We start from the raw sequence: 18750 nt of genomic DNA on the forward strand, positions 1-18750 counted from the left end.
AATTATGGGGCTTTATTTGTTTTTATAAAATCTACTACAACTTTTTCTCCTTAGCAACGGATATCTTTGTTGTGGCAACAGCTTTAAAAATGACAGATGGAGAGCAGGCGATAGTATGCTTGTATACCTTTTATTCATTTTCAATTGTTTTAATCTAATCTTTACAAAAAAAATATTTCTTTAGCTCTAATTTTACAGTTTCAACAAATAAACCTTATTATTGATTTAAAACTCTGTGACTATTTTATATTTTTATGAAAGTCTGCGACTGTAAGAATTAATTATGTCACAATAATGGTAGTGCAATGATTAAAGAAAATTGATTTATTTCCTAGCAATGAAAAAAGCATCTATTTGTAAAGGTAATAAGAAAACACAACCAATCAAGCAATTCAATATGAAACTTAGTCAAGGGGATGATAAGTAAGTTTTTGATCAATTATTTTTTAATTTCCTTGTATTGTTTTAATTGTATTCATTTTGGAATGTATTGCTTTATATTCTAACAATAATAGTTGAAATATACTTTGATGTGCCCCCTTTGCATCAAGGATATCAAGTAACCAAAATCAAAAATCAAGACAGGTAATAATATCAACATTATGCATATGGTTGCTTGAAGAACTACCTCACTTTCTTGTCTGTATTACAACAATGGCGACTAATTCAAAAGATATATGAAAATAGATTTCAACCACAATAATTTTTATTTATTTGTCTCTAAATATTTATTTATTTTGGTATTTATCAATCATATGATAATAAAGATCTTGCATTAATACATTCTTTCATAACCAAAATTTGACTGTTTTGCCAATGGCATGTGGTTAATATTTAATTACCAATTATCATACAAAGAATTGATAGTGAAGTTTGGATACAAAACTATTATTGTGTGTGCATAAAGGATCAGAAATATATCAGTACTTGTGTATTAACCACACACTCAATACCTATATTAAGTATATAGGTATTATGTATTTCAAAAATTATTCACCGTAGAAGTCATTTATTATATTAGTTGTGTTCACCAGTAACATGATTCAGCCAAAAGTTTACCAATTACCTGCGGTTGATACACAAGTACCATTATATAATAAATGTAATCAAGTTTTGTTCAGATAGCTATTTCATAAAACAATACTTTATTGATCTACTCTTTGATGGTATGTAGATATTTTCTAATACTATTTGTGTTTCCTTGGCTCACAGATGTTCATATTTCTAGTTACTATTCTTGTGAGACTGCAAATTACACTATATTAAGATTCTCAAATTTATTAAATGTCATACTGTTTTATCATTTACTTTCTTGTCATCAAATTGTAAATGTATCATGCATAAAATGTCCTGATAAGAAACAGTCTGCAAAATGATTTATGTAAATTTGAGTTTTCAGTGCTTCTAACTTTTAAGAAGCAATTATTTAAAAATATTTATTTAAAACTCATTTGAATAGACAAATTTCTTATGTATTTTTAATTAAAATTGTGACTTGAAAGTTAAGATGTGAACTTAATAATCTTAGTTGGCTATAAATGAAAGAAATTTAAATGTCTGTAAAAAAATTTAAAAAAAAAGACTTTTACATACAAATTTGCTTTATCAAAATCATGGGTATGTTTTACTTAAATTCATGCTCTAATAAAAACAACATATTTTTTATATTTTTGTAGCTAAGCAGATTTGTGATGTTCTTAACTTAATCCCTAAGTATTAATACAATGATAATTAATAAATCAAAATCCATATGTTAACAAACTTGGAATATCATTTTAATGAATAAAACACCTCCCATGCAAAATGCTTCATTTATTGATATTTTTCTTTCAGAAATAAGCCTCACTGTGCATTGGATTCAGACTGTGTGGTGGAATCACAAGCTGAATATATTGAAAATTTGCAACAGCAAATATTTGTTTTAGAAAATGAAGTTGCCTATTTATATCCTTTTTTTTTTTCAATTTATGTATTTAATGTGTATATTTATCTGTGTGTTTTTTTCATGTGAGGATATATTTATCTGTGTGTTTTTTTCATGTGAGGATTTTATTTTTATTTCTTAAGCCAACATAAAAGAAATATATGAGAAATGTCTGCATTCATATACTTTGAAGAAATATAATATTAACAATTAAATACATTAAAGCTACATAAATTGATTAATATGGCAGTAGAATTTTGTTAGTTTTCTAAAATTTGTTTACTGATTTTGTCAACTTAATGCATTACAGTATATTACACAAATGAAATAATTAAATTTGATTATTATGAAATTAATCAAAAGATGAGGACTGACCTTGATTTAATTTGAGTAAATAAGCAGAATTTTTCCCCCATGTTCTTCAAATATCATTTTTATATGTATTTTTCTTCATGGACATTTCAAGTATAATATTTATTGCTGAGAAACAGCTATAATCAACAAACAGAAGCAGCCTTAGTAGTAATCAATATCTATATCAACTTTTGAATTTTGTTGACTTTTTAAGCCAGCCTGGATAATAATGGCTAATATTTCCAACTCTTTCAATAACTTATAATGTTTTTCTTTTGCATTCATTAATTAACTTATAAAACTTTGTTATTTGATTTTATTTTTTGATCAACATATATACATATTTGGAACATATTGCATAAATATTAATAGTAATTTCTCATTTTGAAAGAAGGGAGAGGCTAGATTCCAGAATTCTAATACATCTCTTATTCTATTTTCTTTTGGTATTCTCTCTTAATTTCTTATACCCTGAATGTTATATTTCTTAAAATGCCTTTCAAGTTCTACCTATGACACTTGTTAAAGAAAGAGCAAAAAAAAAAAAATAAATAAATAAATAAATAAAAAGAAAGAAAGAAAAGAAAAGAAAAATGTTTGAATAGCTGCAAAAATGGAGTGAAGTTAGAAGAAATAACACATAGATGAAATACAGTATTGAGTCTATTTTACTGATTGAGAATCCTTAATGAGTTTATATTGAAGACAAACCAGCAAAACTTTCTCAGTTTATCTAAACTAATAAAGAAGTAAAAATAAATTTAATTTGAATTCCAGACTCTTCTGTATGCAAAGTAGATGTATCACATATCATGGATATGCAGCTAAAAGTGATAACGTTAAATGAAAACTGTATTTTTAGTTTTTACTTTTAAATGCCATCTTAGAGCAAAGAATTACACATTAATATATCACCATTACATTATATATGTTGCACTTATATTAATGTGCATTTTTTCTACTGTAAAGGTGCTATAATGAAACAAAAGAACATAGCACATCTTGTTTTGACTTGGACACCTATATCAGTATACTAATAATATATGTTCTTTTAATACATATTTCTTGGCAAAAAAAATGCATTTTTTTTAAATAAATCAAAAATAAAGTAAACTATTCTAATTCTAAATGTTCATAAATTTGTGTTATTAAAAAGTTTGATACTGTGGTATGTTTATAAAGGAGGAGACATATGGTATTATAAACTTTTAATCAATGTTTTGTGAAATCATACTAAGTTAAATCAAAATCTGATTTCTAATAATCAACCTTTTATATAATTATACTTTACTGTCTGTGTTCTTTTCCCTCATAATCTTTGTGTAGATATGTTAAGTGGATATGAGTAATACGATTTCAATAGTAGAATTTCTAAGAAATCAACCATCTGTCTGTTGTTGTTCTCTTATTTATACTAAAAAAACTATGTATTAGAGAAAGTTACAGTTTTATTAAATTTAATATAAGCATTATTTTAAAATTATAAAATTTCTCATAAACATTTTTACTATTGCACTATTTTATTAAAATTCCTTTTTTTTTTTAAATTCTCATTTATAAATATATTCATTACAAACTTTTAAAAAAAATTGCTTGACAAGATAAAATGAAGCACTCATATAGATACTTACACCTTTAAAGTTCTTTTTAATTATTTAAAAAGTTTCTTACACTCATTTTGTTTAATTGTTGAAAAATTTTTAATTTATATAATCTTAGAATATTAATATGTGAATATTACTCACAGCCTTTCTAATTTTCATTAATCAAAATTTCCTTTTTTAAAAAAATGTCAAAAAGTATAAACAACTAGAAAAAGATTTTCCACAAAATTTTATGTGCAAAATTATTTTGTTTTGTACTTAATGTTATTTTTATTCACTATTCAGTGTATTCTCTTGTTGAATTGGTTTTGTCTTTAAACTGCAAATTTTAGATCTTTCTAACTTTTTCCAGATGGTATTTTTTTTATAAAAATTAATCCTAATATATAAAAGCTAAATTTATGTGCAAAATTTTAAGAAAGTAGTAGTTAACCTTAATTATTATCAAAAGAACATATTTGCAAGAAAACAGCAAACAACATCCATCCATGGTTGCTGAAGGTGAAAGAATGGTTAAGAAACTTACAGTAAGTATTGCTATTTAATTTTTCATTATTTATCTAGTTTCCTTAAGCTTCATATCTAAAATAAAACTTTAGAAAAAAAGTACTTATCTTTTTAGCATTATATGAGTATATATTATGGTTGGATATGTTATATAATTCTTTGCTTTAAATGAAATGTTTAATATGTTCTAATTTTCTAGTAGCCTATCATTTAAATTACATTACACATTAATTAATTATTGAATTACATCATAATTATCATGTAAATTACATTCACTATCATTGCAATAATTATTTATTAACTTTTCCTTGATTAATATTCATTCAGTATAAAGTAAGTCATATGAAGATAATTTTCTTTTAAAACAGGATTCTCATAATGAAATTAAGAATATGAAGATAGAAATTAAACGAAAACAAACCACTATTGATTTATTAAGATCTGAAAAGGATAGAAGTCAAAAAAATTTTGAAGAATTAGAAGGTATGTTACTGCTTATTTAATGAAACATTTATTAATCATTTTAAATAAGTGTGCTTTATGTTTTTATTTACTTTTATAAACACTACATAAATTTATGTGAAAGATCTTTTACCATGTGAAGAATACTTCATATATTTTTAAATATTTTTGAAATATCTTGACAAAAATTAGATTTAAAAATGCTTTCAATTACTCAGGAAAGGGCCATCTCTTAGACAATTAAATTATTATTATGATGTTATGCATTGCCATTCCTTCCTTTTTTTTTCTACTATTTTAGGCAGCCAGTTTAGTTGTTACAGAAAAAAGTTGCCAACAGTTTTAGTTGGAATATCCTCAAAATTTTTTGTATGAAAATAAGTTACAATATTGAAAAGCTATATCACAAAATGACCTACATATCACAACCTATATCAGACATGGAATCACTGCCAGATAATTTGGACTCAGTTAAAACAAACTTAATTACTTAAGTTTGCTTAGCTGCATATATCACAGATATGTAGAAATAAAAATGTTATTTTTGTACTTAATAGTATTTCAGAAAAATGTGCCATTCACTTCATATATTATTAACAACATCCACTCATTTTATTTTTATCTTTTTTGTATTTTGTTAATATCTTAAAAAAAGCAAAAAATAAATTTTTATGGATTTTGAGATAGCAGTTACAAATCCATAAAAATCCATGAATAAATAAAATCTACCATTATGTGAAACTAATTATATGAAATTTTAAATGCAGTATTTTAATGAATTAAAAAATTTCATTAGAATTTTCCCTTGTTCCCTGATTTTCAGTTCTGAGACTAATACTATCTCATATTTAATACTTTCAACTTTTTTCACAAATTTTTGCAATTAAAGATTGTACATTTTAAATTCAAAGCAAAAAAGATCACTGATACTCAAATCTGTTTCTAGGTTGATACTTCCCATTTTGCTTACTTAACTTCAAATTTGTCTACAAATTTAAAATTAAATTTTATCAATATCTTTGAATCCTTTCATAATATCTTATCATGACATAAAATATTCATTTTTCCTCTTATTTTATGCAGAAAGATTTAGGAAAGAGAAATGCAAACTTCTTGAAGATTTGGTCTCATTGCAAAAAGAAAGAGATTCATTGCATGAATCAAACATTAAAATTGAAGCATCTCTTCAAGAAGTTAATCAAGAACACCAGGCTTTACAAGAAGATTATGATAACCTTGAAATTAAAATTCAACAAACTGAAAGAGAAGTATTTATAATTTTCTGTGTGTTCTGAATGAAATAATTACTATTTGAACTAAATAACACCTTGTATTACATTAAGTGATTTAAAAGTATTTTTCTGCTTTCTTTTTTTAAAAATAGACATTGCTAGAAGTCTAACATACAATAACGGTAAAAATGTAAAATATATTTGAATGAATAATATATTTCTATTTTTTAGCAACTTCATGATAAAGAAATTCTTCAAGAGCTTATGGAAACTAAAGAAAAACTCCAAAAAAATTTGTTTGAAGCTAAAATGATTATTGAAGCTAAATCTTCCACAGAAAGTAATGGAGCTTTAAAAGAACTTAAGGTGAAATTTTATTATATCTCTATTATACTTTTGATGAATACTTTTTTTTTTTTTCGATATTTCTTCCATAACAAACACTTCAAAAATCTGTGCTTGCATGCTAGATTTCTTTTGGGAAATAAATATTTATATAGTTTCTGTCTGTTCACAATTCCAACAGTGCAATGCTAAAATAATTAAATTGTTTCCCATTAGATTGTTGAATAACTTTAAAAAGTTGGTTACTTCACAGTTGATAATTATGCTTAATCATGTGGTTTTATTTTCAGACTAAAATCGAGGAGTTATATGAAGAGATTGAAACATTAAAACGATCGCGTGATCATGAACACTTGCTTCGAGAGCGGTTGTCTCAAGATAACTTGGAACTTATAAAGAGACATTCTGATATTGAATCGGAATTAGCGGAAGCTAAAGCACAATTAAGAGAAGTAAGAAAACGCTTTGAATGCTTTTCTTTATACGACATGTTATTTTAGTTCAAAATCGGGTACAAACTGTTTAAGAATACAATATTCCATATAAAAAATCTAAAAGAAGCATTATTTTCAGAAATGTTTAATTTTTTTGATATTGCTATCAAATATTGGTAAGATAAATTTAAAAAAAGCCTTTGAATATATAAATATTGCTTTATTTTCCCAATAATATCTAATTATCAAAAAGTTCTTTTGGAATCATTCAATAAGTAATTTGCAACATTCTTCCTTCATACAGATTATATGACATAAGGAAACTATGAGTGTTTTACTATGATCCTCACCCCTTCGATTTGATTTTTGATTATTGAGATTTATTAGGCAATTACATAATTATTTGCATATTAAGATAAGACATTGCCCAATATCCGCACAATGATGCTCAATATTCTGAATGCCACACTACTCCATAAAGATATAGCGAAATTGTTGTGAATTTTGTACAGTTAGAGCTGTTAATATTTATTTAAAACCTTGCACTTACATTATCATTCCATGCTGTAAATTGAAAAATAATTTTATATCTAAGTTATCTGGAAAATGAGATAAATTTTGAAAAATAGTTAAAGTGTTAGTTCATTGAACGATCATTTGTTACTTAGTTCCACTGAAATTGGTATATTTAGGCATATCCAAATGAAATATAAATATCTAAATAAATTGCTTCTTATTTGAGCAAATTAATTAAATTAATTTATTTGAAAATCCAAAATCTAGAAAAATCATTCTTTGAGCAAAAGATACTATAAATACTACTAGAAGAGCATTAAAAATTTTTCTTATGAATTTTCTCATTAATAAATATTTTTTCCTTGTATCTCTTCTTTATTTTCCTCCTTTCATTCTATGTTTAAGAAGTGCAGTTTAAGTAATATTCCATATAAAAAAAATCTAAAAGCGCAGATTAATAATTTCGAAAAATATTTACTTAGATTATTTCAATCCTATTAAAGTTATATAATTTTTTTTCTATGAATTAGGAACAAAGTAAGCTTGCATCCTTAGAGCAAGTTCATTTGAATACTATCCTTGAAGCATCAGAAACAAAAGGACGAGAACAATCTCTAAAAGACGAAATAGAACATTTAAATCAACTTCTGAAAGAAGAAAAGGACCATTCTTATTCATTGGCTCATCAGGTTTGAATTCAATTTGATAAGCTTATATATTTTATTTATCTAATAATATTTAAAATTTTAAATAAGTGATTAAATATATATATTTATAATATAATTCAAGATTTGGAAATCTGTTTATATATATTTTTTGCTGCTATTGTTGTGATTCAGTAATTTAGAAAATAAATGATAAATATGTGCTATTATATTTTAAATGATTGAATATTAAATTTCAATTTTTAAATATAGACATTTTTTTAATTTTCTGCTTTATGGTATTTTAATTATCATTTGATTCCTTAAAAAATGACATAGGAATATATATCTGCAACCTTGACCTTGTTTTAATAATATCAGTTGTTTTAAATGTGTATTATATATTTGTATTTGGTTTGAAAACTTCTAGTCAACATTTATTGTGCTCAACTTACTGTTTTATAATTAAAAATGTCATTTTTTGATGATATTCAGTTTCTTTATTCTTAAAAAAATCACAATGCATAAGTGGCACTCAGGTTTGTCGATCAAAACATGATTTATGTAACATTTTTTTTTATAATTAATGAATAAAAGTACTTCCTGTTTGATTAAATAAGCCAACATTTCAAAGTGAATTAATCAAATAATGGAAATCAGATTAACTCTACATTTCCATTAAAAAGTAGATAGGTGTCAACAAAATTTAACAAATGACAAATTTGTGTATATGTTGTAGATGCAAGACGGTATAAAGATAGTAATAAACTAAATCACGAGTGGCAAAAAATTACGGTCTAGCACCATGTTTCTGTTCATTCAATCAAAAATACCCAAATATAAAGAAATATAGCCTCTTTTCATTGAGTCATTTGATTATAATACTATTTCAGAAACGGTCAAACATTATTTGGAGATGAGTCTATTAATATTTTATTTTATATACATTCTTCAAAATTTGACTCATATAAACAGAATTGGTTGTTATATGACTCATACGAATATAAAATTAGCATTTCATCAGCAATTATCATGTAGCTTATTTTTAATCTTAATAATAAGAATCATTTTTATCCCATTCTTCTACATTCACTGTTGATTATATCTCATACTTAACTTAAAATTCATATACTATTTGTATTATTCAAAATTGAAATGACATACCAAAGATCTTATTTTTTGTGGCTTGTTGAAAAATTGTCATTTCCCCCCTATTTTACATAATGAGTACATAATTAATAGCAAATAAATGTTTCGTATTTAATATTAACGCTTTTATATTTTTGATATTAATTTATTTATATTGCCAACCATTATGACAAAAAATTTGGAATTTCCTCTATGCAAGAAAATTTTAATTATGTGTAAATTGCATATTGCAGCAAATTTTTAAATCAGTTATTTTGTGAAAAGCTGTAGTTTTTTTTATTTTTATTTATTTAATTTTTTTTTTTTTTTTTTTTTTTTTTTTTTTTTTTAAGCTTGCGGATGAAAAGCGTTTCAAGGGTCGAGAAGAAGAAAAGAGTTTTCACCTTCAACAACGTTTTGATCAGAGAGAAGAAAATATGAAGATGCTGAAGACTGAAAATATAGTTCTTACAAGAGATAACACTTACCTTAAAGATGAAGTTCTTCATTTTAAGCAACAGGTTATCTGCACAGCATCATTTATATTTTTAAAAAATATTTTAAAAGCAATTCATCACATTGTTTATTTTTATCAATATTAGGAATGCAAATCCGGCGTGATATGTTTGTGATTCAAAATTATTCAAACTATTTTAAGTTAACTCCTTGTGATACAAAACAATATGTATTTTATGTTTTTCGGAAAATTTGCCTTTGGTGTGGCAAAGAATAAATGAAATAAAATTGTTGATATTATGTAAAACTTTTATTAGAAATGATAAATATCTATGATTTTATAATTAATTTAAATCCAGGGTGGTCATAAAAAAATTAACCTGTTCGAAATATTTTGATGAGATTGGAATTTTGAATGTGGCAATATTCTCACATTAGATACTCATGTTTTAATCACTTGATCTTATTCATGCTTATATTTATGGCAAACATCATTTTATATACATTTCCGGTTCCAGCGACTAGCTGCTTCAATGGGGAAATTGATCGTGTTTTCTTTCAATTAAATCTCCTTAATATTTAAAAAACCAAGTTTCGCTCGACAGTAATTTTTTTTTTTTTTTTTTTTGTAAAATTGTTTTTTTTTTTTGGGGGGGGGGAGATATTTAGATACGAAGCACTTACAAATTACTTATGAGCATTTTTCAATTTAACTGCATATGAACTGCTCATTTAAATAAAAAAAATCATAAATACACTTAAGTGCAACTTAAGTTAACTAATTAGTTTAACATGTTATTCGAAACAATCTGCTATATTACAGAATTCGTTTTACAATTTATCTATCATGACTTATATTTTTGAACTTACACTCAGTTTTACTATGGTGAAATGGCGTCCGAAAAGATGCTATTGTCAGCATGAGAGAAGATAGAAAAAGGCTGTAAGAGTTAGTTATAAAAAAATGTTTTTTGTGTCTAAAATTAGGATTTATGTTTCGTTATGTATCGTTTTATTCAGGAAAGATGCTTAAAAGATAAAATAAAAAGCGTGACTCGAACGAAGGACTTGCAACATACGCGTTATTTATGTTGTTCTGACTACTATACTGCTGTAGCGAATTGGTATGAGCGAGGATAGAACCTGGGACCTTGTGGTTCGCAGCCCAGTAACATGACCACAATACAAAAGCAATTGCTCTTGTAGCGTAGCTGTTAACTGGCTTATAAACTTTCACTACATTGTACTGCTCACATTTCGAAGCGGAAGTCGAATATACTAATTCCAATAATTAGATGTAAAAAAGGGTTTTTTTTTGTGTGTATGTATGTGTAAAATCACGATATTGCAGGAAAGAACCTGCATGGATAAACTTAAAAGACAAAACCTTATCTAAATATAAAATTTGATTCAAATTACTACAGCCGTTTCCGAGATACACGAAATAAATTTATATATATATACAAGAATGGCTGTTTTCAAGTTATAAGATGTATAGCTTGATGTTCGGAATCACCCCTCCCAAGAAATATTTTTATCAAATTGTGACAGACATCAAAGTCACGTAACTTTTATAACCTTATCATTTTTCTATTTATTTTGCATATGAATCATCCTAATAGAGTTAACTTCTATAACATACAGCAGTTAAAAACGTAACTTTCCAGAATATCTAACTTTCATGGTATTGTAATTTTTCTTTCTTATTCTTCATGTAAATTACATTGACATTAAGCAGAATCATTTCTCTTTAGATTTCAATAATGAATGGGATCCACGTGATTTGACATTTGACGGAAAAATAAAAACAATTTGATCAACAATGAATTACAGATACGACTTTTAAATAAAGACATAATTTTTTTTAATATTAGATTTATATGAATATTAAAATATATATGAATTGTGTAAAAATCAATTTTATGTAATTATGTTCTAAGGAATTATTGCAGGAAAACGCCAAAATCTTGCTTTTTTTTTTTTAACCCTTTAAAGGGCCATTTTTTTCTCGTCATATTATGTTAAAATATTTTTAGGCTTGAAATTAGAATAAGAAAAGGGATTCATTTAGCTTATTAGATAAATTTAATTTGATTAATTAATTAATAATTAAGTATCAAACACATAATTTTGTGTAAAATAAAGAACTGAAGCATCTAAGTTTCTGTCTTTCTAAAAAAATGTGTCAGAACTTATGCTAACCTACATAAATTCATACAAAGATTGATAAATTTGGTGGGAAGTATACTTCTCACGGCCCTAGAAAGGGTTAATTCATTAAAATTTAAAAATCCCCCCCTGCCGAAAAAAAGCTCCAAAGTGTACATTTTCACCCTTCAACGTATATCTATCCCAAATTCCACAGCTATAAATCAAATAGCTTGTCATGTGCAGCGCTAACATACATACATATACATTCTTCTTCATTAGTAACTAATCGCCTTAGGTGACCAGTTGGTTCGTCGAGAATATTAGTAATATTTGATTTCAAATAAATCGTTTAGTGTAATTTCATGCCCATGGTTCCGCCAAATTGTCTGATATTAACGCCATGTTATTTTAATGGCCTTATTTAAATATTATTTATTATGTACATAAATATTTATAATGAAATAATCCCATAAAATCATAGCGCTATCAAGAATGTAAATATCCGGTTCATCTATCTATCTTTAAAATTTCATGACATTGTAACTTCCATTCTTTAAAATTCATTTTGCACATTCATTTACACAGTATCCTTCTTCCTTAGTTTCCAACAATGGAAGGAAATCTCGTGTTTAAATAAGTGACGAAACAGTGAGAACGGTTTAAATTTCTGAACAACGGTGTCGGAACATTGTCGGAAGTTACGGAAAGAAATACTTTTAGAAAGCAGACAGAATTCAGGAAAAATTCGTACAACTATTAAATAGATATCATTAAAAAGACAGTTTCTTTAATTTTGAAATGGCGTAAACTTTATTTTTGTGCAAATACATTTTTGGAAGTTATCATAGAAATTTTGCTTATTTTTAATTAATTAATTTTTTTAATCATCCTGAAGTACACATTCCCACCCATCAATATATATATATATATATATATGCCAAATTGTGTAGCTTTAAATCAAACGATCTGGCCTGTAGAGCGCTACACACACTTTTATCTATATTACTAGTAAAGATAAACGTTACATGTATTCTTATTCCTTTTTTCTTTTTCATTTAAACTGTGCAATATTTTAAAATGTTGTCTTAATTCCGCTGATTTCAAAAATTTGTAAATATGGTGCCATTTTAAATTTTTGATTCACTGAAATTTCCTTATTTTGTAGCTGCAAGCTAAAGATCAAGAAGTTCTTAATTTAAAGCATAAAGTTCAGGAAATGCAAATTTCAGTGGAAGAATTTATTCAAAGCAGTCAAGCAGCAACCCGTCTTGCAGGCGAAAGATGGAAACAACTGGGTCAACTGGCGCAAAGTATACAAGCTCTTACCTGCATGGAAGATTAACTTTATCAAAATGTTATTGAATCTTGGAAGATCTTAATTGTTTTTCATAGTTACATATTTGTATTCGAATTAAACAGGAGTTAGCATTGTTCTTAAAACATTATGGATTGTTATGCATTTAAGTAAAACGAGCTTTTTATTATTGAACAAATTTATATATAGCTTTGTTGATGGATAACAAATTTAAAATATTAGGTTATACTGTTTATTAAAATGTCTTCTTGAAAACTTGCTGTTAAAATAATTTTTATAATATGTTATTTGAAATAATTGGATGTTTTAAACTGGTTAAAATATTGATATATTTAATAGCATCTAAGAATGAATAATTTTTTTTACAAAAGTTGATTTCATTATTTTGTCAGTTTAGCAGTTTAAAATTTTATTTAAAACTGTTGATAATCCTTAAAATAAATATTTGTCTTATAATGTAATGCTTTCAATCTTGTATTTTATAAGTAGTAATGTTTTGAAAATAACAATGTGCCGCTGTTTTACAGAGTATATATAGTTATAATAAAGAAAAATGTTGCCTGGATTTTAATGTCTATACTATAGTCTATACTATAGTCTAAAGTAATAAAAGTTTTTTTTTTGTCATCCTTTGTTTTTATTTCTCATAAATATAGAGCACATGGAAATACGTGAGTGTTTTGCCCTCGATTTTCTGTCCTTTTCACATATTTCAACAATAGCAACATTATGCAACCTGCATGAAATATCCTGTTGGTATCAACAAAATAATTAAATGTTAATTTGCTATGCAAAAATTTTCCTTTAAAAGAATAGCAAATAAATGTTATTCTTGCATTTGGTAAATAAAACTATTTGTAATATTCTCCTTAAATGTGAGTAATAATTTGTCAATAATGAAAAAGAAGTGTAGTGTAGAGAAAAAAAATAACGTAATCATATAAGAAACGAATATTCGTTGAAGGGTTTGGTTCAAAAACCAGATCCCGTTTTCAAATATAATCTACACACTACGCGCCAAATTTCATCCATATAGCATGTTGCGTTTTTAAATTATTCGGTTTTCACATACACCCAGCTATAATGAATGGGTCTTAAACGAAATATAAAAAATTATCTATTTCTTTTCTATATAACTTAATGTCTTTCTTTATTTAAAAAAAAATGAATTCCTAAATATTCTAATTTTTTTTTCCATCTAAAGATATATTTTTGTTTTCGTTCAAAAAAAAGTAGTGGTATTTCAACATTAGATACCACCGCCTTTTATCGGTATCATGTTTTCAGGCCTTTTATTAGTATCTCTTCAGTATTTTAGCATTAAATCATTAGCTTCTGAAATGAAAAAAAAAAAAAGATTAGAATTATATTTTGAGTATCATAAAATATTTACATTCTTACAACAATATATTTTAAAATATTTTATCAACAGAATTTTTTACCCGATTTTCGTGTCATTTCTCTATGCTTTATAAGCTTAATTTTGATTTCTTTGATTTTTTTCCCTTGTTATTTCATTTCTTATATACCATTTTTATTTTTATTTTATTATTTATTTATTTAATGCCTTATGCTGTTTTTCTTTTTGAAACACCTGAAGTATGTAAAAAGAAATTTGGGCATAAATTTTTATCTTTTCTGATTTCTTGATTATTACTGGGTTTTATATTGTTATTATCACCATTTTTATTATTTAAACCGATATTCTTGCTACAATTGTTATCGGTACTCTTAATAATATGTTATAAAAATGTGAAAAAAAATGTACAATATTTTTTTTAAAAATTTTCTATGGAATGGAAGTTGAATACTTATTATTGCCATAAAATTAGATACTCATATCTTTTATAAACTTTTCCTTGATGACAAACATTCTGATTATTTCATTACCATGGAACCTATTAATACAATATGTGATAAATGAAATATATTTCTGTTGCCAACAAATATCCGAAAGTATTTAGCTAATTCTAAATAATAACAAAAGAAATTACTTTTCCCAATTTATGAAATTTTTTTTAATCTTTTTCCATGAGGAAACTCCTCTTTATTACTGATATTAAAAGGTGATATTGTCTTTAAAAAAACACTAATATGTGATCAAAGTATATTATTTATTTCAATATTCTTTATTTTACGCTCTCTACGATACGTTTATGAGATTTCTTTCCTGATAAAAAGTCGAAATGATAATAAACTCTGAAGTACAATAGCGCTCCCTGACTGATAAGATACTATTATCAGCAAGTAAGGAGCTAACTATAGGCAAATTGTTCTTCACCTACCGGACATCCAATGGTAAGCAGCTTTAAATTTCATTTTATTTTATTGTTTTAAATAATTTAGTAATTTTGATTTTATAGGAAGAGATATTCATTTATGATATCATTTGTTGATTCTGTAACGAACACTATTATCCTTACTTAACAATATTGTTCTTATACTTATTGAAATATTTGGAAGATAATGGAGTGCATTTAAGTACACATATACTTATTATTATTGTAAACAAAAATCCGAGTTCCTTTCGATTCTTTTAATCCCGTCACGATTCTGTTAAATTTTTATATTATTAATAGAATCCGCTGTGACTTAATAAAGAATAAATAGTGCAGTGGCTGAATACTCATTTCTTCGCTTGCCACCTGTCATATTTGGTTTTTTAGAACTGAAGCAGGATACTCCGTTTCTCCGTCTCCATTTATACACTACATATCAGTGAGTTATTTGGGGTTTTTGATTATTTTAATAGATAAATAACGAAAATGCAGGGAAAAAAATCCATTTTGATTGACGAATTCTTTACTCAAAGAAGTTTTTCTGTTCTAAAAATTGTACAAACTCAATACTAAATTGAACATATAAGCGAATATCATCTTGTGAAAATGTTCAGAACTTTTCATTCAACTATATATTCTGGTTTAAATGCAAATAAACAATGAATAAATTAATGAATTTCGAATTAAATATTTTAATGGCCAAAGCGAGTAGATAAGCACCGCCTCCTTATACAATAGTATGATCCGAACACTAGTTTGGACTAAAAAAAACTACCAGCTGAGAAATGAAAGTTATACATTGAAAGATTAACAATATGTACCTCGAAAAATATTGATGTATTTTACATCACATGGAGTGAGTCATTTTGGCTTTCGGACCATTGTAAATAGTTGAATAAGGAAAATGCATGGGGAAAAACCTATTTGTATTGACGAATCCTTGTGTAATTGTATATATTTGTGACATGCGAAATACCAAACCGAAATATCAAGAAATACAACAGAAACATGAAATAATGCCAATAACCGAAATTAAAAATATTAATAGGACGGCTAGAAACATGCTTTTCTTCATATCTTACTGTAAGGGATCGTATTCAAGGAAATTTCTAAGGAGTAGTGAATTCAATAGATAATGTGTTGCTTACGAGATCCCGGGAATCTTTTATTGTCTTTTAATCCTATGATAGGTGATCCAGTTTCATTCGATGTATATTTTCAACTTGAAGATAATTACCAACAATGTCTGCCTCGTCATGATGGGGGTTATTGTCCATGAGCAACAAGTTTCTTGAAAATTTCTCAAATAGGCATGTATCATATCGAATGCGCATACTAATGAGAAAAACATGGAACGCGTACAGGATTTCACGACCCTTTTATTATGCGCGCTGTTCTCTGATTGCAATTTCGTGCCATCCGTTTTCATGGATTGCAACATAAAATAGCACGCCTATGTATTCCAAATGCATTGGCAATCGCCATCATCTTTATATGTTGAATGTTAGCTTTATGTAAAAAGAGTGGTAAACCAAGTCAACGTCATTCCCAAACGATAGGCAGTCATGATATTGACGACTGACAACTGAACGAGTGACACTGACAATAAAAAGTCGACTAATTTTTCATCTAAACCAATAAATTTCATTGTATTTTCTATATATAATATAGTACGACACGTTTCACGCATTTTTTGCTTCGATCTGTGAAAAAAAGTAACTGAATAAAAGCTGATCTGTGTTACTAAATATATGTCATCCTTGATACATGTAGGTCTCAGATGGTTTTAGCCAATTCTTTTAAATGAGCTACCAGTCTCACGAGATTGCTATCATATTGTTACACTATTCAGGGATGAATTTGTTAAGCCCTCTCCATTAAAAATAACTATCTAGTTTTTAAATGGCCCTTTACACTCTCGCTAATTTCATCAAAAATGTTTATATGTGCCAACATGTTTATATGAGAAAAATTTCGCATTGCTCAAAATAGATTTCAACAATCATTAACAGCAATAGTATGAGAATGATAACAAATGAATTGCACTGTGTGCTTTTTTCCTGCTATTTACTTTGCTAGCATGTGGGGCAGAATGCATTTTATTAAAATCTCATGATTTTCAGTAAGAATGTGTGTAAAGTTTGAGATGTGTTTTTACCGTTTTACATTGAAAGATGAGTTAAATATCATTGAAGATAATTGCTATGTCAGTGATTCAAATGATAGTTTGAAGTGAATATCTGTTTTTTCTGAATCTTTTGTACTAAAAACATTTCTAATGCTGATAAATATATTTCATTAATGAAAAATTGAGATTTTTTTTAAAGTTTTATTTATTTCCTTATTTATTTTTTCACTAACGCAGTGATAGTAATTATATTTATAATATCTTATTTGGATGCTTTTTTCTGTAAATATAAATTAATCTGGTTATCCAAATTAGAGTTGTGTATAAATATTGTTTTTACTAGTAGAACTTATTGTCCTGTGTCATAAATTAATACTTTGATCTTGTCCCTTAGTATTTATTCATTCTTAATCTGAAATAAACATTATAAATTATATCTTTTCTAGAATTTGTAATCCTGATCTAGTCCTAAAATAATGTTTTCATTTTTTTTTCTATCTTCGTAAATTCATCCAATTAGAATTTAAATGTGATTTTTTTTTCTTTACATTAATTTCTACAAAAAATACTTTTAGCGCTTATAACTTTGTAAAAGAGAAATTAATATCTCAAATCCTGTACTTCACATAAGCATTTTTTTCATTTTGGGAATAAAAAATGAAATTTGAAATTGATTTTTAGATATGAGTTGAAGGGAGAAGCCACTTCCCGTGAAAAGTTTCTCGCTACACCCCAGCTAGGAAATATCAAAATAATATTATTTACTATTATTTTTTTTCTATCTTCATAAATTCATCCAATTAGAGTTCTGAATAATATCCGTCAAATTATCAGACATTAAAGCCATGTTATTTTAATAGCCATATATATGTTCCTTTCACAATGTGCATGAATTTTCCTAATGGAGACCAATCCCATGACATCACAGCATTATTAAAAATGTAAATGTGCGATTCATTTATCTTCTAACTTTCTCATTATTGTAACTTTTTTATCTGTCAGGCAAACTATACAGATATTAAACAGAATCATTCTGCTTTATCTTTCAATAATATGGAAGAAAACCATATCATCAAATATTTGATGAAACAATGAAAGCGTTTTGAATTTTAAAGCAACAAAATAATATGTTGTTGAAAATTAGGCAAAAAAAGTTTTTAAAATAATTGCCCATAATCAAAAAAAAAATTTTACGCACTATTAAATTGATATCATTAAAAAGATTTTTTTTTTTTTTTTTTTTAAGATTGTGAGATGTCCAATAATATTTT

The 18750-nt window shown here is 26.1% G+C and overlaps 1 protein-coding gene across 1 annotated transcript; it reads left to right on the top strand.

Moving 5' to 3' along the window:
- The first annotated feature begins 63 nt into the window (after positions 1–63).
- On the top strand, positions 64–13381 carry LOC129968443 (myosin-2 heavy chain, non muscle-like). The gene is made up of 11 exons (XM_056082309.1): positions 64–113; positions 336–423; positions 1834–1944; positions 4331–4409; positions 4758–4872; positions 5935–6119; positions 6315–6449; positions 6719–6880; positions 7909–8067; positions 9504–9671; positions 12923–13381. The coding sequence occupies exons 2-11, from the start codon at positions 338–340 to the stop codon at positions 13097–13099; spliced, it is 1377 nt and encodes a 458-aa protein (XP_055938284.1). The 5' UTR covers positions 64–113; positions 336–337; the 3' UTR covers positions 13100–13381.
- The last annotated feature ends 5369 nt before the right edge of the window (positions 13382–18750 follow it).

This window comes from Argiope bruennichi, chromosome 1, assembly GCF_947563725.1.
Source record: "Argiope bruennichi chromosome 1, qqArgBrue1.1, whole genome shotgun sequence".
Taxonomy (NCBI): Eukaryota; Metazoa; Arthropoda; class Arachnida; order Araneae; family Araneidae; genus Argiope; species Argiope bruennichi.